At 43.3% G+C, this 19,597-nt stretch overlaps 1 protein-coding gene across 7 annotated transcripts in view; it reads right to left on the bottom strand.

Moving 5' to 3' along the window:
• Positions 1–19,597, bottom strand: part of ATXN7 (ataxin 7) — a 171,119-nt gene that overhangs the window by 62,600 nt on the left and 88,922 nt on the right. For 2 of the 7 annotated variants that reach the window (XM_073644684.1, XM_073644681.1), the window contains exons 11-12: positions 17,869–18,787; positions 7,093–8,267 (exon numbers count right to left, since the gene is read on the bottom strand). In XM_073644684.1, the coding sequence (XP_073500785.1) occupies positions 8,250–8,267; positions 17,869–18,787 (937 nt within the window). In that variant the 3' untranslated portion in view covers positions 7,093–8,249. Of the gene's footprint in view, positions 1–7,092; positions 8,268–16,612; positions 16,761–17,868; positions 18,788–19,597 lie in introns of those variants that run through there. The other 5 variants (XM_073644679.1, XM_073644683.1, XM_073644678.1 and 2 more) reach the window with 5 other exon arrangements.

Genomic DNA, 19,597 nt, shown 5'->3' with positions numbered 1-19,597 from the left:
TCTGCTTACAATTACCAAGATCCCCTGCGCATGCACTTTCACTTTCTTCCAACTTTGTATTTACCAGTCAGTCTCCTTCCCCCTCTGGCAACCTTTCATTACGGAATTTACTAGGTAATGTCTCCTAATTTTTTATCTATGCTTGCGTACATAGCGCCATATTTCGCAGTGCTCTACAGACATCATCATCACTGTTTCCATTGAGGATCACAACCTAAATTCCCTATCAGTATGTCTTTGGTGTGTGGGAGGAAACCGGAGCAAATACAGGGAGAACATACTAACTCCTCGCAGATTGTGTCCTTGGTGAGATTTGACCCCAGTGCTAACCACTGAGCAGCCTTTACTATTTTATAGCTGTAAATATAGTCTCCTTCCCCCCTCTGGCAGCGAAGAAATATGGGATCCAGTAAATTTATCTGCCGATCATTGTACCGTGGTGTCTGCTTCTGAGGACTGACTCTACTGTTCCAGTCTTCTCGTGCTGCCAGGGCGGGTAAACTTTTTTTTTTTTTAGGCCACTGCTCAGGGAATAGAGAATCACTACATAAAGAATAGGAGTGGGATTGTGAGAACAGTGACTGAGACTCAGCAGGTACTGCCCTACTAGAATTTCACTTAACCATTTTTGGAAACTTTATTTTTTTTATGATCAGTAAAATATTGCCTTTTTATAGAGTGATTGCACTTGAGTTTATCAATTCAAAATGACTGTGCAAACCAAGCACAGGTGCTCGGTGCACCTTTGCTGTAGCTGAGCAGTTTGGGAAAACAAGTGGGAAGCACCATTCTCCTTGTTTTACAGGCGCCACAGATGAGGTGGGAAGGTGCACCAAATGTGTGTGCTTGGTTTGTACAGTCATTTTATGCAGACTGCTTTTTAAAAAATCCTTCAGGGCCAACTTCGATCGCATCATGCCTGAGATGCTGTGCCGCCTGGACTGCCACCGGAAGTAATCACGTCCCCTGTCACTGGGTGGCTGATTCCTCTAAGCCACTGTGTTACATTTGACGCCATAATGGATCTATAGGGCTCCATTCACACAATGGAGGCCAGAATGTCCCTGTGGCCTCAGTCAGGCTATTATATGTTTGTGTGTATATACATGTGTGGTATGGAATGACAGTAGACCATATACTTTCATACAGTGGCATAATGTATACCATGCACTATCCATTTTTCCCTACAACAGCTGACACTCAGGATTTCTAATTTGGGACCCCCGCTAGTGGGAAGTCATTGCAAAGCACCGGCAGCATTTTCTGCCACTAGCCCCCCCCTAATCCTAGTTCCATAGGGTAGTTCCTCCTGTCATAAAGCAAGGCACAACCTGTTTTCTTATAAATAGTATAAATTATTTTATTTACATAAACTTGTTACAAAACAAAGAACTATAGATTTTTTTTTTCTCTTAAATATCCAAAGTAATTTCTATCCCATGACATTGGTTTGTTCATGAACTATACAGCAGCCCAAAAGTCCAGCTGATCCGATGCTCTTGATTATGTGTACAGATGATCAAACTATTCACACATTGTACAGAAAAGAAACAGAACGAGCCAAGATGATTTTCAAGAACTACATTCACATTGACAACCTGTAGTGCTTGTGTTATCCTGTAATGCAAACCTTGTAGTACGTAACATTTTCCTAATCGTTATGGGAATATAATGAGTTATATATCCTTAAAGTGGACCGACGCCACTCCTGACACGTCCATTTTAGTAAATACTTGTATTCCCCATGAGATAACAATTCTGGAACATCATTTATTAGACTTCTGCTTTGTGTTGTTCCTTCATAATTCCTCCTGGAAATGTATGAGTAAATTAACTGGGTGCCGCCATTCCACTTACTAAGGGGGTGTGTCTCTGCAGAGTCTGAGACTGTCAGCACTGATTGGACAGTATGAGAGTGTGCAGGGACACGCCTTCCCAATTGGCACCACCCACTTCATTTAGCCATAAATTTATAGGAGGCATAACAGAGGAACGGTAAAACGCAGAGAACTAAGAAAAGATGCACCAGAATCGTTATTTTATGAGGAATGCTAATAATTACTAAAATAGACATTTAAGATGAGAGAGTCATTTTTAAAGGGGTTGTATGATATATAAAAACAGTGCCACTTTAGTCTATGCTCCTTTTGGGGTGGAGCAACAACATTTTTTCTATTTTTTTTTTTTCGTCTTAGTCATACAACCGATTTAACCTGAACCTGTCACCTATGTATTGGAGGCAGACTTTTTTTTTTTTGTTTACCAAAGAGAGAACAAGAGTCTTGTGAACGTTAGCTGCATTCTTCACACAAATGTCTACCACTTTAGGCTAGAGTACCAGACTGCAGCCCGTACCTCTACAGTTCTTAAAGGGAATCTGACACTAAGTTTTGCTCCCCCCAAGTGAAAACAGAATGATGTTGGGGGTCAGAGACCCTGATTCCAGTGATGGAACACTTATATTGCTGGGTGCTGCAATTTTGAGTCAAAACTTATCTGCTGCTCTGTTAGTTCTCGGAATGCTGAGCTCTGTATAACTCTGCCCACATCACTGATTGGCAGCTTTATGTGCATAATTAGTGGTGTGGGCGGAGTTGGACTACATGACAGCAGGCCAAGTAGTCCTCTAGTGATTAAATCACTTTTATCAGCAGGAGATTATCAAAACTACACTAAGTGATACATCGCTGGAATCAGGATCTCTGCCTGTACATTGTGCTGCTGTTGGATTACATGGCAAAACCCTAGTGAAAGATTCCTTTTAATAAGATGCTTCACCTACTGGTATAGAGAGGCACAAGTCGCAGACCAGCCATAGGCCATCTTAGGAACCAAAGAAACTTCTTGGCAAAGGGAACTCAGAGGAAGACATGGTTAGAGCACAACATTCCGTTAGGAACGGCGACACAGACTCAGGTTCCGTGAGGTATCTGGCTTATTTCATCTAATTATATGCCCATACTAAATATTTTAGACCTTTTTTGTTTGTTTTTTTCAATCAATCTATCAAATATTTTTTTATTAAATTATAGAACATTAGCTAAGCTAAAACGTACATGTTGGTCGCCAACCCAAGACATTAAATGTTGCAGATAAGACAACAAATCAATGACTTTTTTTTTTTTTTTTATACCCAGCGCCTGTGAGCGACTAACCTTTTGGAAAGCTGGGATGTTTTAGATGCTGCCGTGAATCATTCACAATAATTTCATCCCTGTTATTCCAAAAATTTCAGAAACCACGATATTATTAAAAAAAAAAAAAGCTCCGAAAACACAACTGAACATTCAAGTGTTAAGGAAAAAAAAAAAGCTAAAAAAAATACAGCTTGGAAACTAGAACCAGGCACTTTCATTTTCTCGGTAGGTCTAGAAATCACACACAAGCACACGTGTGCCTTTTTCTGCACACAGGTATAGAACAAAATAAAAAAAACAACAAATTTAATAAAAAAAAAATAAATAAAAATTACGCATTAGCCCCTTAGCTACAGCAAGTGTTTAAATACGTTTTTTTTTTCCAGATTTAGGCAACTAATATAAAGCAATGGCGTACAACTCGGCATTATTAATCCACTCTGTAGACACCAAAAGTAAAGGATCCGGCCCCTCGCCAAAAAAACAAAACAAAATGGAAGGAGAATCACATCGTTAGGCATGTTAGAATATCGGCTTGGCAGTGAATCACTTCAAATCATAAAAGGTATTTTTTTTTCTTTTATTAACAAATAAATATTAGATGATCTCAAATTGTACCAAAAACTGGATCGAAGGGAAAAAAGACCTGTGCAAAAATACATATCTCATTTATGTACAATCATTATTTTTCTTTAACAAAATACGCTTTCTGAAATAGGGATACTTCAATTTTCATTTTTTTTTTTTTACTCATTCATCATAGAAGAAATTCCAAAATAAGGATATAAAAAGTAGGGTTTGTCGGGTTTCTTTTTTTCGTCTTCTTTTTTAAAACTTAATTTTAGTTTTTTTTTTTCTTTTTTCAGGTTTATAGAAACATGTAGGAGTTTTAAGTAATACCGATATATAATACAATCATATGGCCACTGGTGTATGCCGCTTCCGGAACAGATCAGATTGCCTTCTGACGGACCTGATGCCTATGGATCGCTTGGCCGTTCCTTCCAAAATTCTTGATTTCAGCGAAAACGAGAATTAAAAAAAAAAAAAAAAATAATAATTATATATATATATATATATATATATATATATATATATATATATATATATATAATGTGGGAGAAAATGGTCCCTTAAAAAGACAGCTCTGGATATCTATATGTAGATGCTAGAAATATTCCTAAAACTGCATCTAGATAATGTACTCAAGCCATTTTTATTTTTGGGCAAAAGTATATATAAAAAAAAAGTGAGGATGTATCATCCATCATTCAGGTGACCGCTGCTAACATTTTTCAAAAATCCCTTTAAAGGTCAAGGGGGGGGGGGGGGGGGATCGTGTGTGGCTTTAACCAATCGGATTGCTGCTTTTTAGTTAAAGTCTTAGAAACGTAGAACGATTTTCTAAGGCCGATCTCTGCTGGTCATTAGTGAGTTAATGTAAATTGAGAATAACGAAGAAATATTCCCAACCTGGAAACAGTCACCGAGCTGCTGTTGACGGATCTATTATTTTTATAACGTCCTAACGAGTGTAGAATGATGACAGAAGAGTAGCAATACCCCCCCGCGGCCTGGTAAATACCCAATGCAGCCATTATGTCATTTGTAGTGTTTCACAAACAATATATAGATGGCTTTTGGTCAAACATGGCTGTAAGAAGAGAGGGGTCCAGTTGCCAGACACCAGCACCAAAACTGGACTGTCCAGATGATATTGCAGTTTATCCAGGGTAATCACAACCGCAATGACGATGGCTATAGAAATACCATTTTTTTTTATACTAATCAGATCCGTCAACAGCAGCTTATCAGGTTCCATGAGATACATTTGATTGATGCTTTAATATCTGAAAATGGCAAAAAAAAGGGAAAAAAAACTAAAAAAGTAAATAAAAAAAAAATAATGGCTCCTTTAAAGGGGTTGAATTTTGAAGTACATTATTTCATTCATAGATTAACCCCCGGATCAGCAGAAATACATCTGCCTATCCACTAACAAAAACCATAGTAATTAAAGGGGTTGTCCACCTTTAGGAACAACTTTTTTTTTTTCCCTTAAATGTATGTTTTGGGTCTAAAAATCATTTTTGCAATTGGGTTTCATTAAAAAAAAAAAAAAAAAAGTGCACCGTATGGCTTTTACAGGTACATTCAACTTTGATGTGGTCATAAATCGACTGAGAAGAGGACAGATAAGAGTTACAAACGCTCTTAAGGCTCACTGATGGAATCTCAGTTAACTCCTTCTGCAGCCATCAATAGACAGTGCACTACAGAGGATATGGAAGGCAAACTGTGCTAATTTTTTAATAAAAAACTAATTGCAAATTTTTTTTTCGCCCAAATTACTTGCATGTAAGTAAAAAAATATATAGTTATATGTAAAAGTTTGGGCACCCCTATTAATCTTAAGCTTAATGTTTTATAAAAATTGGTGTTTTTGCAACAGCTATTTCAGTTTGATATATGTAATAACTGTTGGACACAGTAATGTTTCTGCCTTGAAATGAGGTTTATTGTACTAACAGAAAATGTGCAATCTGCATTCAAACAAAATTTGACAGGTGCATAAGTATGGGCACCCTTATTTTCTTGTTTTAAATACTCCTACCTACTTTTTACTGACTTACTAAAGCACTTTTTTTGGTTTTGTAACCTCATTGAGCTTTGAACTTCATAGCCAGGTGTATGCAATCATGAGAAAAGCTACTTAAAGTGGCCACTTGCAAGTTGTTCTCCTGTTTGAATCTCCTCTGAAGAGTGGCATCATGGGCTCCTCAAAACAACTGTCAAATGATCTGAAAACAAAGATTATTCAACATAGTTGTTCAGGGGAAGGATACAAAAAGCTGTCTCAGAGATTTAACCAGTCAGTTTCCACTGTGAGGAACATAGTAAGGAAATGGAAGAACACAGGGACAGTTCTTGTTAAGGCCAGAAGTGGCAGGCCAAGAAAAACATCAGAAAGGCAGAGAAGAAGAATGGTGAGATCAGTCAAGGACAATCCTCAGACCACCTCCAGAGAGCTGCAGCATCAACTTGCTGCAGATGGTGTCACTGTGCATCGGTCAACTATACAACGCACTTTGCACAAGGAGAAGCTGTATGGGAGAGTGATGCGAAAGAAGCCGTTTCTGCAAGCACGCCAAAAACAGAGTCGGCTGAGGTATGCAAAAGCACATTTGGAGAAGCCAATTTATTTTTGGAAGAAGGTCCTGTGGACTGATGAAACCAAGATTGAGTTGTTTGGTCATACAAAAAGGCGTTATGCATGGCAGCAAAAAAACACAGCATTCCAAGAAAAACACTTGCTACCCACAGTAAAATTTGGTGGAGGTTCCATCATGCTTTGGGGCTGTGTGGCCAATGCCGGCACCGGGAATCTTGTTAAAGTTGAGGGATGCATGGATTCCACTCAGTATCAGCAGATTCTTGACAATAATGTTCAAGAATCAGTGACAAAGTTGAAGTTACGCAGGGGATGGATGTTTCAGCAAGACAATGATCCAAAACACCGCTCCAAATCTACTCAGGCATTCATGCAGAGGAACAATTACAATGTTCTGGAATGGCCATCCCAGTCCCCAGACTTGAATATCATTGAACATCTGTGGGGTCATTTGAAGAGGGCTGTCCATGCTCGGCGACCATCAAACTTAACTGAACTGGAATTGTTTTATAAAGAGGAATGGTCAAAAATACCTTCATCCAGGATCCAGGAACTCATTAAAAGCTACAGGAAGCGACTAGAGGCTGTGATTTTTACAAAAGGAGGATCTACTAAATATTAATGTCACTTTTCTGGTGAGGTGCCCATACTTATGCACCTGGCAAATTTTGTTTGAATGCAGATTGCACATTTTCTGTTAGTACAATAAACCTCATTTCAAGGCAGAAACATTACTGTGTCCAACAGTTATTACATATATCAAACTGAAATAGCTGTTGCAAAAACACCAAGTTTTATAAAACATTAAGCTTAAGATTAATAGGGGTGCCCAAACTTTTTCATATAACTGTATATTTATACTGTCCACAACGGTGGACTATCCCTTTAACATTAGCATCAAGCAAAAAATGGAGGCCTTGCCAAAATGCCCTATCCTGTGTCAACACTTCATGGCAACAGAATCTGAGCTTTGTTGCCCTGTTATCCATTAGTGATCAGGGAGGGGTCTAAGGGAGTCAGAACTGTCTTTCTAGGAATATTAGTCCCAGACCTTTAGGCTTTATGGCAACTTTGCCGGTGTAGTGTCATAGCCCTTGGGCAAGAACTGTAAAAGCTGGCAAGGCAAAAAAAAAAAAAAAAAAATGTCTGCCAGGCAGCTGACGGGTGGAAGTGTGAACAGGGGGCTGCGGCATAACCCTCAACGAACCATTGCTTCTAGGTATGTGGTCATCTTTGTGGAACCTTACCAAATATTTTTGCAGTTCCCGACTTTAGTTTTTTTTTTTTCACCTACCTGTACAATCACAGGAAGGATTTTTGTATAAAATAATAATAAAAAAATTAATATAATTTCGACAAAATATTAAAACTCCTCAAAGTTTCTTAGTATGTGTAACCTGGAAAAAGTCCGGCCAGCCCGTTACATAGTCTATTATTAATTATTTTATATATATATATTTTTTATAATTGTGCTATTTTAGTAGTTTTTTTTTCACTGGAGCATTGCTGTAAGATAATAAAGCCATATTCCTCTCCTGGGGGGGCTGAGGTGTCCGCACTGATGGGCATCAGAAGGCATCGTTGCTGTCGGAAAGTTACGGTGAAGTTTCTCTCTCTTTTTGGTGCCCGGGCCGGAGGACGTATAAGCTCGCGCTCAACGCAAAAAAAAAAAAGAAAAATCTCACAGGTTTGTAGCAAGCGGCTCAGTCCACTAACACTGATAGAAGCGGCGATGGGACTGACTGCTACAGACATGGCTTCGGGAGTGGGGGGAGAATTCCTTGTCCAGCTGACGAATTCGGAAACGCTCCGCACAACCTGAGGACCGCGGGGGGTGGGAAGGGGGGTTTGAGAAAACTCAAAGGCATCTTGGAGCCCACAGAGCCAGCTGGAGGTTTGTGATTGTTACCGTACTTGTCCAGTTCATGTAATAACAACTGTCAGGGACGCGCCTTTGGCTGCAAAACACAAAAAAAAAGAGAGGAGAAGAGATGAAGCAAATGTAATGTGAAATCTCCTGCAATGACCCCAGCTGCCGCGCACAACAAGAAGCGGCCTGCGGGGTCCACGGCTCCCTGAGGAGGTTGTCGCTTCCAACTGCATTGACCCAAAATTAAAGCTGGACATTTTCATGTGGCAGTAAAAAAAAAAAACACAAAACATGGATTCAGTCGGTTTTTAACAGATTCAATGTTCAGCGAGCGCTTGTCACCCTGCAGACATCACCAGCGACTTATACTGAGCGCATGGAGATCACAGGGAGCACAGTCACAGTCGGGCTCCTGGTGGCCAAAGAATAACAACGCAATTCTGTCGAAACCTGGTGGACGCCAGTAGAAGGCTATGTTCACAAGTTGCGTTTTTTTTTGCTGCATTTTTTAATGTAGTACCAGCAAAAGCTATGAGATTTCAGAAATCTCATGCACACACATTGTTTTTTCCTAACTGAATTGGAAAACTGCTGCGTTTTTGAGAACTGCAGCATGTCACCTCTTTCACCCATAGAAAGCAATGGGTAAGTGCAAAACCGCAGCAAAAAACGCAGGTATCATGTTTTGCTGCGTTTTTAGTGGAAAAAAAGCAGGTACGGCAGGACGTGAAATCCATTAATTTTTATGATTTTCCCAAGTTTAAACCATAATGTCTTGGTCTCCTCATCTGAGATGGCAGTTAGGATTAGTACAGTTTAATCAAATTAGTGAGGTGTGTAAACATTGACTGACCAAGATGTGAAACTGAAAAATACCTGATCAACTCAAGGGCTGACCAAAGTGTGAAAGTAAACAGTGTCCTACAAACTCAATGCTCTGCCAATGTCTTAGGTAAACTATTCCCAACCAATTCACTTCCGCTGTTACATTTGTAATTGTGTATTTTTTCATGTTCTCACACAAGCTTTTTTTGTTCGGAATAGTCACTATTTTTTCCGACATAAAAATCAATTCTCCTTGAAACAATCTAATGGTACAATACCTCTGCTTGATATTTCTGCTTTATCTGTCACATTCCATTCAATACTCACTGGTATGTCTGTCCTTTCTCCACTGTAGACTTTTATCAGATATCTATAGGTGCTAAAACGCATAGCGCGGTCTTTGGTCAGATCACCAGGAGATGGCTGGGTGATCAGTTGCTAATTTATCCACAAGCAGCTCCCACAATGTCCCTCACCTGATGGTTTAGTCTGACCCATAAATTTAGAAGCCGCATAAGGGGTGCACGCGTGTGGGGTTGATGCACGCGTCTTCTTCCGTAAAGTGCGTCTTCCTCGCCAAGTATGGGCAGTTACTTCAGAGGCAGTCAGTCAGGACAGGAGTCAGGTAACTCACACTTTGCTTACTCTCTTTTAACCATGTTTTTGTTTGTTTTCACGCTCATCCCCATAATCCTTCACTTTCTACTAACCCCCCTAATCCCTGCACCTAGTAATGAACTCTCCCTCCATCCTCCCCATCCACCTCACCTCTTCCTCAGATCTATTCCTCAACATTCAATCCTGTGTCTCTAAGCACAGACAGCCACCTCATGCTCCCACCTGCTAACACTTTCTCTGCTCCTCCTCACTGCTGGCGATATTTCTCCAAATCCTGGTCCTCCTCACATCCCCACAGTCACTTCCACCTGATATCTACGATCTGTCACAAACTCTCGCAACCTCTCTAACCTCATTAACATCCGCCCAGCCCCCGCTTCCCCAGTAGCACTAACAGGAGCTCTATGGAACACTCGCTCCGTCTGCAACAAACTTTCCTACATTCATGATCTTTTCATTACTAACAAACTTTCCTTCCTCGCCATCACAGAAACCTGGCTCACCCCTTCTGACATAGCTTCTCCAGCTGCACTCTCATAAGGTGGATTCCACCTTTCCCACACCCCCTGCCCCAGCAGCAAACATGGTGGAGGACTAGGCTTTCTCCTTTCTGATTCCTGTGCCTTCACCCAAATGCCACTACTGCCCTCCATAACTCTCCCCCCTTTTGAGGTGCACTGTGTGCGCATATACTCCTCCTCCAACTGGCTGTCATTTACCGTCCACCAGGGCCAGACACCACCTTTCTCGACCATTTCATCACCTGGCTACTTCACTTCCTTTACACTGACATCCCCACTATCATCATGGGCGACTTCAACACCCCCATTGACACTTAACACTCATCAGTCTCTAAGCTTCTATCCCTCACTTCCTCCTTCGGCCTTGCTCAGTGGTTTTCCACAACCACTGACAAAGATGGCCACGCACTGGACCTCATCTTCACCCGCTTCTATTCCCTATCTAACCTCTCTAACTCACCTCTCCCTCTATCTGACCATAACCTACTTACATTCTCTTTCCTCTCCTCTCCAGGTCCACAAACCCCACTCCACAAACGTACACATTCTCGCAGAAATCTCAAACACCTTGACCTACACTCACTCTAAATCCCTCTTACATACACTGTTCAAAAAAATAAAGGGAATGCTTAAACAACAAAATATAACTCCAAGTAAATCAAACTTCTGTGAAATCAAACTGTCCACTTAGGAAGCAACACTGATTGACAATCAATTTCACATGCTGTTGTGCAAATGGAATAGACAATAGGTGGAAATTATTGGCAATTATCAAGACACCCTCAATAAAGGAGTGGTTCTGCAGGTGGGGACCACAGACCACATCTCAGTACCAATGCTTTCTGGCTGATTTTTTGGTCACTTTTGAATGTTGGTTGTGCTTTCACACTCGTGGTAGCATGAGATGGACTCTACAACCCACAGAAGTTGCTCAGGTAGTGCAGCTCATCCAGGATGGCACATCAATGCGAACTGTGGCAAGAAGGTTTGCGGTGTCTGTCAGAATAGTGTCCAGAAGCTGGAGGAGCTACCAGGAGACAGGCCAGTACACCAGGAGACGTGGAGGGGGCCGTAGGAGGGCCACAACGCAGCAGCAGGACCGCTACCTCCACCTTTGTGCAAGAAGGAACAGGAGGAGCACTGCCAGAGCCCTGCAAAATGACCTTCAGCAGGCCACAAATGTGCATGTGTCTGCACAAACGGTTAGAAACCGACTCCATGATTGTGGTATGAGGGCCCGACGTCCACAGATGGGGGTTGTGCTCACAGCCCAACACCGTGCAAGACGCTTTGCATTTGCCACAGAACACCAGGATTGGCAAAGTCGCCACTGGTGCCCTGTGCTCTTCACAGATGAAAGCAGGTTCACACTGAGCACATGTGACAGACGTGACAGAGTCTGCAGACGCCGTGGAGAGCGATCTGCTGCCTGCAACATCCTTCAGCATGACCGGTTTGGCAGTGGGTCAGTAATGGTGTGGGGTGGCATTTCTTTGGAGGGCCGCACAGCCCTCTATGTGCTCACCAGAGGTAGCCTGAAAGCCATATGCTGGTGCGGTTGGCCCTGGATTCCTCCTAATGCAGGACAATGCCAGACCTCATGTGGCTGGAGTATGTCAGCAGTTCCTGCAAGATGAAGGCATTGAAGCTATGGACTGGCCCGCCCGTTCCCCAGACCTGAATCCGATTGAGCACATCTGGGACATCATGCCTCGCTCCATCCACCAACGTCACGTTGCACCACAGACTGTCCAGGAGTTGGCGGATGCTTTAGTCCAGGTCTGGGAGGAGATCCCACAGGAGACCATCCGCACCCTCATCAGGAGCATGCCCAGGCATTGTAGGGAGGTCATACAGGCACGTGGAGGCCACACACAATACGGAGCCTCATTTTTTCTTTTTTAAGGACCTTACATCAAAGTTGGATAAGCCTGTAATGTGTTTTTCCACTTTAATTTTGGTGGTGACTCCAAATCCAGGCCTCCATTGGTTAATAAATTTGATTTCCATTGATGATTTTTGTGTGATTTAATTGTCAGCACATTCAACTTTGTACAGAACAAAGTATTCAATGAGAATATTTCATTCATTCAGATCTAGGATGTGTTATTTGAGTGTTCCCTTTATTTTTTTGAGCAGTGTACATAAGTTCCCTACACGATGCAGATGTTGCTGCTGCTTTATATAACACCACAACAGCTGCAGCTCTCGATTCGGGAGCCCCTCTCACACACAGACACACACACACATACATACCAAAGCTCGCACAATAAATAGGCAACCCTGGCACACCAACCGGACTAAAGAACTGCGTCGGGCCTCCAGGGTTGCTGAGCGGAGATGGAAAAGGTCCCGCTCCAATGAGTACTTCATCGCATTCAAACAATCCCTCACCATTTTCAAGTCCACATTCACTGCAGCAAAACAAACTTAATTCTCATCTCTCACATCCTCCCTGTCTCACAACCCTAAACAGCTATTCAACACTTTCAATTCTCTCCTCCGTCCCCTAGTACCTCCTCCCTTGCCTCTCAGCCGAAGACTTTGCCTCATTCTTCAAGCAGAAGATTGACACCATCAGACAAAGCGTTTGCCTTAAGTCCCCACAGCCCCTTCTCATATCTACCCAACCTTCCTCCTCCTCCAAAACCAGCTTCTCCACCATTACAGAAGATCAAGTTTCTTCTTTACTCTCCAAATTACACCTCACCACCTGTAAACTCAACCCAATCCCGTTCCACCTAATCCCTAACCTTTCCACAATCTTCATCCCAACCCTAACCCACCTCTTCAACCTGTTACTAACAACTGGCGTCTTCCCCTCATGTTTCAAACATGCCTCAATCACACCCATCCTCAAAAAGCCCTCTCTCGACCCATCCTCTCCGTTTAGCTATCGCCCCATATCACTCCTCCCCTTTGCCTCAAAACTACTGGAACAACACATCCACCTTGAACTGTCCTCCCACCTCTCCTCCTGCTCCCAATTTGTGCGCTTACAATCAGGTTTCTGACCGCACCATTCTACTGAAACAGCCCTTACTAAAGTCACCAACGACCTACTAACCGCCAAATCCAAGCGACCCTACTCTGTCCTCCTCCTCCTGGACCTGTCATCTGCCTTCGACACAGTGGACCATTCCCTCTTACTACAGACTCTCTCATCTCTCGGCATCTTGGCCCTATCTTGAATCTCTTAATACCCAACAGACAGGACATTCAGTGTCTCCCACTCACACCACCTCATCTCGTCCACTATCTGTCAGTGTCCCCCAACGATCAGTTCTAGTACCCCTGCTCTTCTCCATCTAATCCTTTGGCCTGGGACACCTCAGAGTCTCATGGCTTTCAGTATCACCTATACGCTGATGACACACAGATCTACCTCTCTGGACCAGATATCTACTCCTTACTAACCAGAATTCCACAATGTCTGTCCGCTATCTCATCCTTCTTCTCCGCCAGATTTCTGAAGCTTAACATGGACAAAACAGAATTAATCATCTTTCCCCCACCTCACTCAACCCCGCCAACTGACCTATCCATCAAAGTTAACTCTCCACAGTAACACAAGCGCGCTACCTCAGTGTAACCCTGGACTCTGATCTCTCCTTCAAAGCACATATCGAAACCCTCTCCACTTCCTGCTGACGGCAACTCAGAAATATCTCCCAGATCCGCACATTCCTCAGCAAAGACTCTGCAAAAACACTAGTGCACACCCTCATCATCTCCCGTCTTGACTACTGCAACCTCCTGCTCTGTGGCCTCCCCTCTAACACTCTCGCACCCCTCCAATCTATCCTAAACTCTGCTGCCCGACTAATCCACCTGTCCCCCCCGCTATTCCCCGGCCTCTCCTCTCTGTCAATCTCTTCACTGGCTCCCCATTGCCCAGAGACTCAAGTTAAAGACCCTAACCACAGCATACAATGCCATCCACAACCTGTCTCCTCCATATATCTGTGACCTAGTCTCCCGGTACTTACCTGCATGCAACCTCTCATCCTCACAAGATCTCCTGCTCTACTCCCCTCTTCCCACAATCGCATACAAGATTTCTCCCGTGCATCCCCCTACTCTGGAACTCTCTACCCCAACACATCAGACTCTCGCCTACCGTAGAAACCTTTAAAAGGAACCTGAAGACCCACCTCTTCCGACAATCCTACAACCTGCAGTAACCCTCGCCCCACCATACCGCTGCACAACCAGCTATGCCCTCACCTACTGTATCCTCACCCATCCCTTGTAGAATGTGAGCCCTCGCGGGCAGGGTCCTCGCTCCTCCTGTACCAGTCGGTGACTTGTATTGTTCAAGATTATTGTACTTGCTTTTATTATGTATACCCCTTTTCACATGTAAAGCGCCATGGAATAAATGGCGCTATAATAATAATAAATAATAATAATCTTTTTCCACTAAATAATTTGATCAAACTGTCCTTTTTTCCAAAAACTGTTTTATGATTTCGCATATGTCTTGCATTGGTGACTTATGTTCATGCTTCGGTGGTGGAATTAAAGCTGAAATTTGATATCATGAATAACACAGTAAAACCTACTTTTTGTAAGCAGCTTCTTCACTGAGAGCAGGTTTTGCCTACAGGAAGAAAAGCAGCAAAAACGCAACATGTGAACATAGCCTAAGTCAGTGGGGTCTGTAGAGCACCGGTAGCATCCGTCATGATGAACACAGCCTTACAATACTCGTTATAAAGGCTGCTGTGGACATCAGCTGCAAATTCTCACATCCTGCCGTCCGGTCATACAGACAGATGTCCACAAACTATAATCTATTCGGTACCAAGTGCCCCCAAAACAAGTTTAGTGGTCTGCATATTATGCCTGGCATTCAGCTGAAAAGAACTTCTCATACTGTCAGCCAATCAAAAAGTTTGCTGAGCGTTCTCCGGAGTGTTGATTGGCTAAGGACAGGTAACTCAATCTCTTTCCAAAGTCGTCTTCAGTTGGATGCCAGGCCGGTGTACAGCATCTAAAAGCAGTTCTTGGCACCTTCAAGTTCAGCCCTTTATAAGCACAAATAAAGTTATCTTCTACCATTTCATAGTGGACGGCTGGGGGTTCAGCGATCCTGCGAAACGAGGCTCTGTAACCCGGGAACTGAGATCTATCCTGAATGGAGAGAAGGAGCGCATGCTCTATCTCTGCGCCATTCATGGTCTATGGGACTGCGGAGAATAGCCAAGTGCTGAGCTCTGCTTTCTCTGCCAGCCCCATAAACAATGAATGGAGTTGAGGAAGAGTGTGCGCACCTCCCCGCAGCTAAGCAAGTTATCTCCCATCCTGTGCACAGGTTATAAGAGCCATTTAGTCACTGTATTGTGGAAATCACTGCCGCTTTCACCCTTGCGACATTTCTGAAGCACAGCCTGCATATTTTCTGCATGCCACATACCCTAATAAGTGATGGGTTTTAGGTTGTTTATTTTTTGCAAAAAAACCCCAAAACACCACCACCTAGCAGCAATGTGTGATAGCAATGAATGATGCTGACACACTGGACACCTGTCTATGTTCATTTCCATCACATTTATGCTACATGACTCCCCCCCAAAGTGTTGCCAGGTAACATTTTCCTAATGTGCCACTCGTCTTGATTTATTGACCCCCCCCGCACCAGGATTCCCGCGTGCCGTGTAAATCCTATTCTTTCTCCAGCCCTGTGCTAATTTAATCAGTCTTTGCTGACTAAAGTGATCAAACCGCGAGCAGATAAAGCTGGAGCGCGGCAGCGGATTATGGTGACTGTACAAAGCAACGGACGTCACTGTTCCTCCCACCCCGACGGAGAGAAATAATTGTCCGGATGATGTTCCAGAAACAAAATGTCACATACACCTCGTGCAATGCGAGTCAGAGCGGCTCGTCAGATGAGGAGAGGACAAAGTCAGACGTCACTGCAGAGAGTGCAGCTACTCGCCAGCTCTCCGCTCCAGGCCGAGGGGGGTTAAATAGCTGCTCAGCTCATTGGGAAATATCTGTTACCATAGTGATAGCTGCCTCGCGCCCGACACCTCCCTCCCTTCCCTGTCAGTTTGATGACTGTCTGTGCCATCAGCCATTCCTGCTAAAAGGGGCAGCGGGAGCCGCGGTGCATTCGCTGCTCTCTCCATTGTCCGGGTGGGCAGTGTTCCATTACTGCGACGCCGAGCAGCTTGCAGGGAAAATGTTTTTATTTGTGGCCTATTGTATCAAAAAGGTGCAATTACCAAGACAGGTCTCGCACGTCCCGACATTCATGGTCCGAAATGGCTGCCGGTCTCCTACCCCAAACTTAACAGCCTCATAGGTATGGGGTGCTATGTTTGGATCAGGACACTGTCGCCGGGTCCATACTTGGACCGTGATTGTCGACCGTGCAAATCCGGTCTAACGAGGATGATTGTTAAATAAGGAAGACGAATATGGAGGTCATAGCAAACCTGAGCAGATGCCACGCTTATGAGGACCTTTGATCTGAACTTGGTATTGTGAAGCTTTTTGTACCGCTATGGGGGTCGAGTCTACCCCCTCGGCACGGGATCCTGACAGGTGTAATTACAAGAATCCTATTATGATGGTGGCTGATTAATGTTCTTCCAATGTCGTTTCTGCTAAGAAGAAATGAAAAAGTGAGACTCTGAATCCAAATGAATTTGGAAATGACTATATAAACTCAAATAATTCTCCTCTTAGTAGATGTAATCTCATTCTTGCCTTGAAACCTATAGAGAGGTCTCGGTGCTGTCAACTCCTTCATTTAACCACTGATCCAAATGTCCGGCCCAGGCAACTTGGATAAACCACATTAAAGGCTATGTGCACCTTCACACAGAATTCATATACTTCCTTCTAGGAAAAGTTAAAAAAAAAAAAATGTCTTTATTAAAAATTTGCTATAATTTTTGCAGCTGCAAGTCCTTTATCTAAGCTGGCTGATCTGCAAAATTGATACAAATCCATCAGAGCTCCTGCCGTCTGTCTGCTCTCCGCACTCCCTTCTATCAGTGTCAGGGAAGGGAAGAGGAAATGCACATAGAGCTCCACATTGTGGAGAGAGGTGAAAGTATGCAGTCTCCTGGAGGGCAGAGAAAACTGAATATAGATAAGGAGGAAAGCACATGAAGAGGAAATGAGTGCAGAATAGAAGCTGTGCTAATATATGACCAATGAAGACAGCAATACCCTGGACATATACAGAACTCACACCCAGCCTACATTACTAAGAGAAAAATCTGAAACTTGGGATTAGACTAAAAAAATGCATATCAGGGTACTCAGCGCAATTTAGTTAACTAAAAGGTAACCACTAACACATATGAAAATGCACTTGTATGCATGATGGTCCCATTATTGTACCAACTTTTCTGTGCACATTTCCTACAAATGTAAGTTCTTCAATCCTTTTGTGTCATGGCCTCATAAGCGGTATCGTAGCTATATTTATTTCTGGGAATTGAGAAAAACAAGTAATATGGCCACCATCACCAACCTCAATGGTGGTCCTAATGATTGCCATACAGCGCTTTCTCTGAAGCAGATGACTTGTCCGAGAGTCACTAATGGGTTTAGGGTTGAGTTGGTGCAAATCAATGTACAGGACCCCGATCCCCTGTTGCTTTTCAGGTCGTTGTTTGCAAAAATTGGCATAAAATGCATAAAGAAACAAAAATAAACTTGTAAAAAAAACAAAACAAAAAAAAAACAGTAGAGATTTCTTACCTGATGACGAAGCGAGTTACTGGTCAGCGTCGGCGTTCCTGAAATCCCACTGTTGTGTTTTGCGTGAATGTTGTTTACTGGCGGCAGTTTGGCAACCTTACCGGATTTGCTGTTATTATTGGTGATGCTGCTGGGACCAGCTGAAGACTTTCGCTTTTTCCCTGCAAATTTGTCCAGGGAAGCGTGAGAATGGGAAAAGGTGTTGTGCGAGTTCACAGCTTGGTCACCAGGTTGGTGAACGAATGGCCCGAGTGAAAGCGTGGAGTCGCTGCTGTTCATCACTACGCTCATGCGCTTTATCGATTCCGCGGGGTTTCCCGTCGGCGGACCCCTCCCTGATTGGTCGTGTTTAAGACTCACAGATCGATTGTTCACAAAATTGAGGCCGACAGTGTGCGGACTGCCGTGGGACAACGTCGTGCCGGGAGAGTGGTACGTTCCAGAGTTCGCCACACAGTTTTTCCTAAAAGACTCGGTGGAATGGGAAGAGGGGTGCGCTAGCAGCTGGGGAGGGGAGTTATTTTTCCGTTTCTTTCCTGAGCCGCTGCTACTGCAGTTCGTGCTGCTGGCGGGGGGTTCCTTAGGTTTCACAGCCTTGTTGGATTTTAATTTTTGAGGTTTGCTGGAGACTGGGTTAGGCGATGAGGAAAGCACTGACGGTGTGGATGCTGAAGAAGACACTTGTCTGGATTGCATACTACTGGTGGGGTCTGCTGCAGTGTGAGTGCTTAGTGTCGTCCCTTGGGAAAGGACTTTGTCCACAGACGTACAGGGAGAGGTCACAGGGGTTGGGGGAGAGGTAACTGTGCTGGGCGAGAGGAAACCAGTGTTGTTCATACTCTGTAACATGGGCGCTGAATTTGTGCTGGTCCGGTGTGGAGCATGTGTGGAGGAACTGCTGGATGCCGGAGGAATTTTCCTAGTGAACAAAGCAGAATATAAGTGTCAGTATGGGTGGCCAAAACCAATATGATCCGGATCCATTACCTGAAGTGCCGCCAGTCCCTAAACTTTGTGCACCGTCAATGAGAGTTGGTGCAAATATCCCATTCCAGCAGCTACGACAGTGATCTCTAGCCGCTCCACGGAGGCGTCTCTTACCTGCCAGCACCCGTGGCTCTTCTTCTGACCGTCATTGCAGTTCGACGGACATCTGATAAAAAAAAACCTGTGGCTGCCGACAGGTAGGAGGAGATTCTCCAGCCATCGTGCAGCGGCCATAGATTACTGTCGCGGCCAATGGAACAGGACGTCCGAATCAATTCACACCAACTTTTAACCCGGACCAGTCTTATTTATTTATTTTTTTTCCTCCCATAAGTTTCTTCTTTTTTTTTTTTCTATATCCAAAATATGAGAGCTTATTTATTGCGAGACGACTTGTAGTTTTGAATTAAATCCTACATTTTAGTATATAAGGAGAACTGGAAAAAAAAATCTAAATACGGTGAAGAAAAAAAAAAAAAATGCAATTCTGCAATTGTCTTTATGGTGATAGAAGAGAAAATATTGATGTTCTCCATATAAGAGCAGATTTTTATTTCATATCCAGATAGTAGGATTTGTCTTCAGACGCGTTTCGGCCTCATTAGCATTCATCATAACATAGATTATGTCCTTAATACCTTTTAAAACCATGAACCGCTCCTCTGATGCTATGCTAATAAATGCCAATAAAGTGCAACCAATCAATCATTCATTTAGCTGCATGAATGCAGACATATTTATC

The sequence above is a fragment of the Phyllobates terribilis genome, unplaced genomic scaffold, assembly GCF_046119375.1.
Source record: "Phyllobates terribilis strain yellow unplaced genomic scaffold, ASM4611937v1 Scaffold_8__6_contigs__length_399053987, whole genome shotgun sequence".
In the NCBI taxonomy this organism is placed as follows: domain Eukaryota; kingdom Metazoa; phylum Chordata; class Amphibia; order Anura; family Dendrobatidae; genus Phyllobates; species Phyllobates terribilis.
This window is presented reverse-complemented; position numbering and strand designations above follow the sequence as displayed.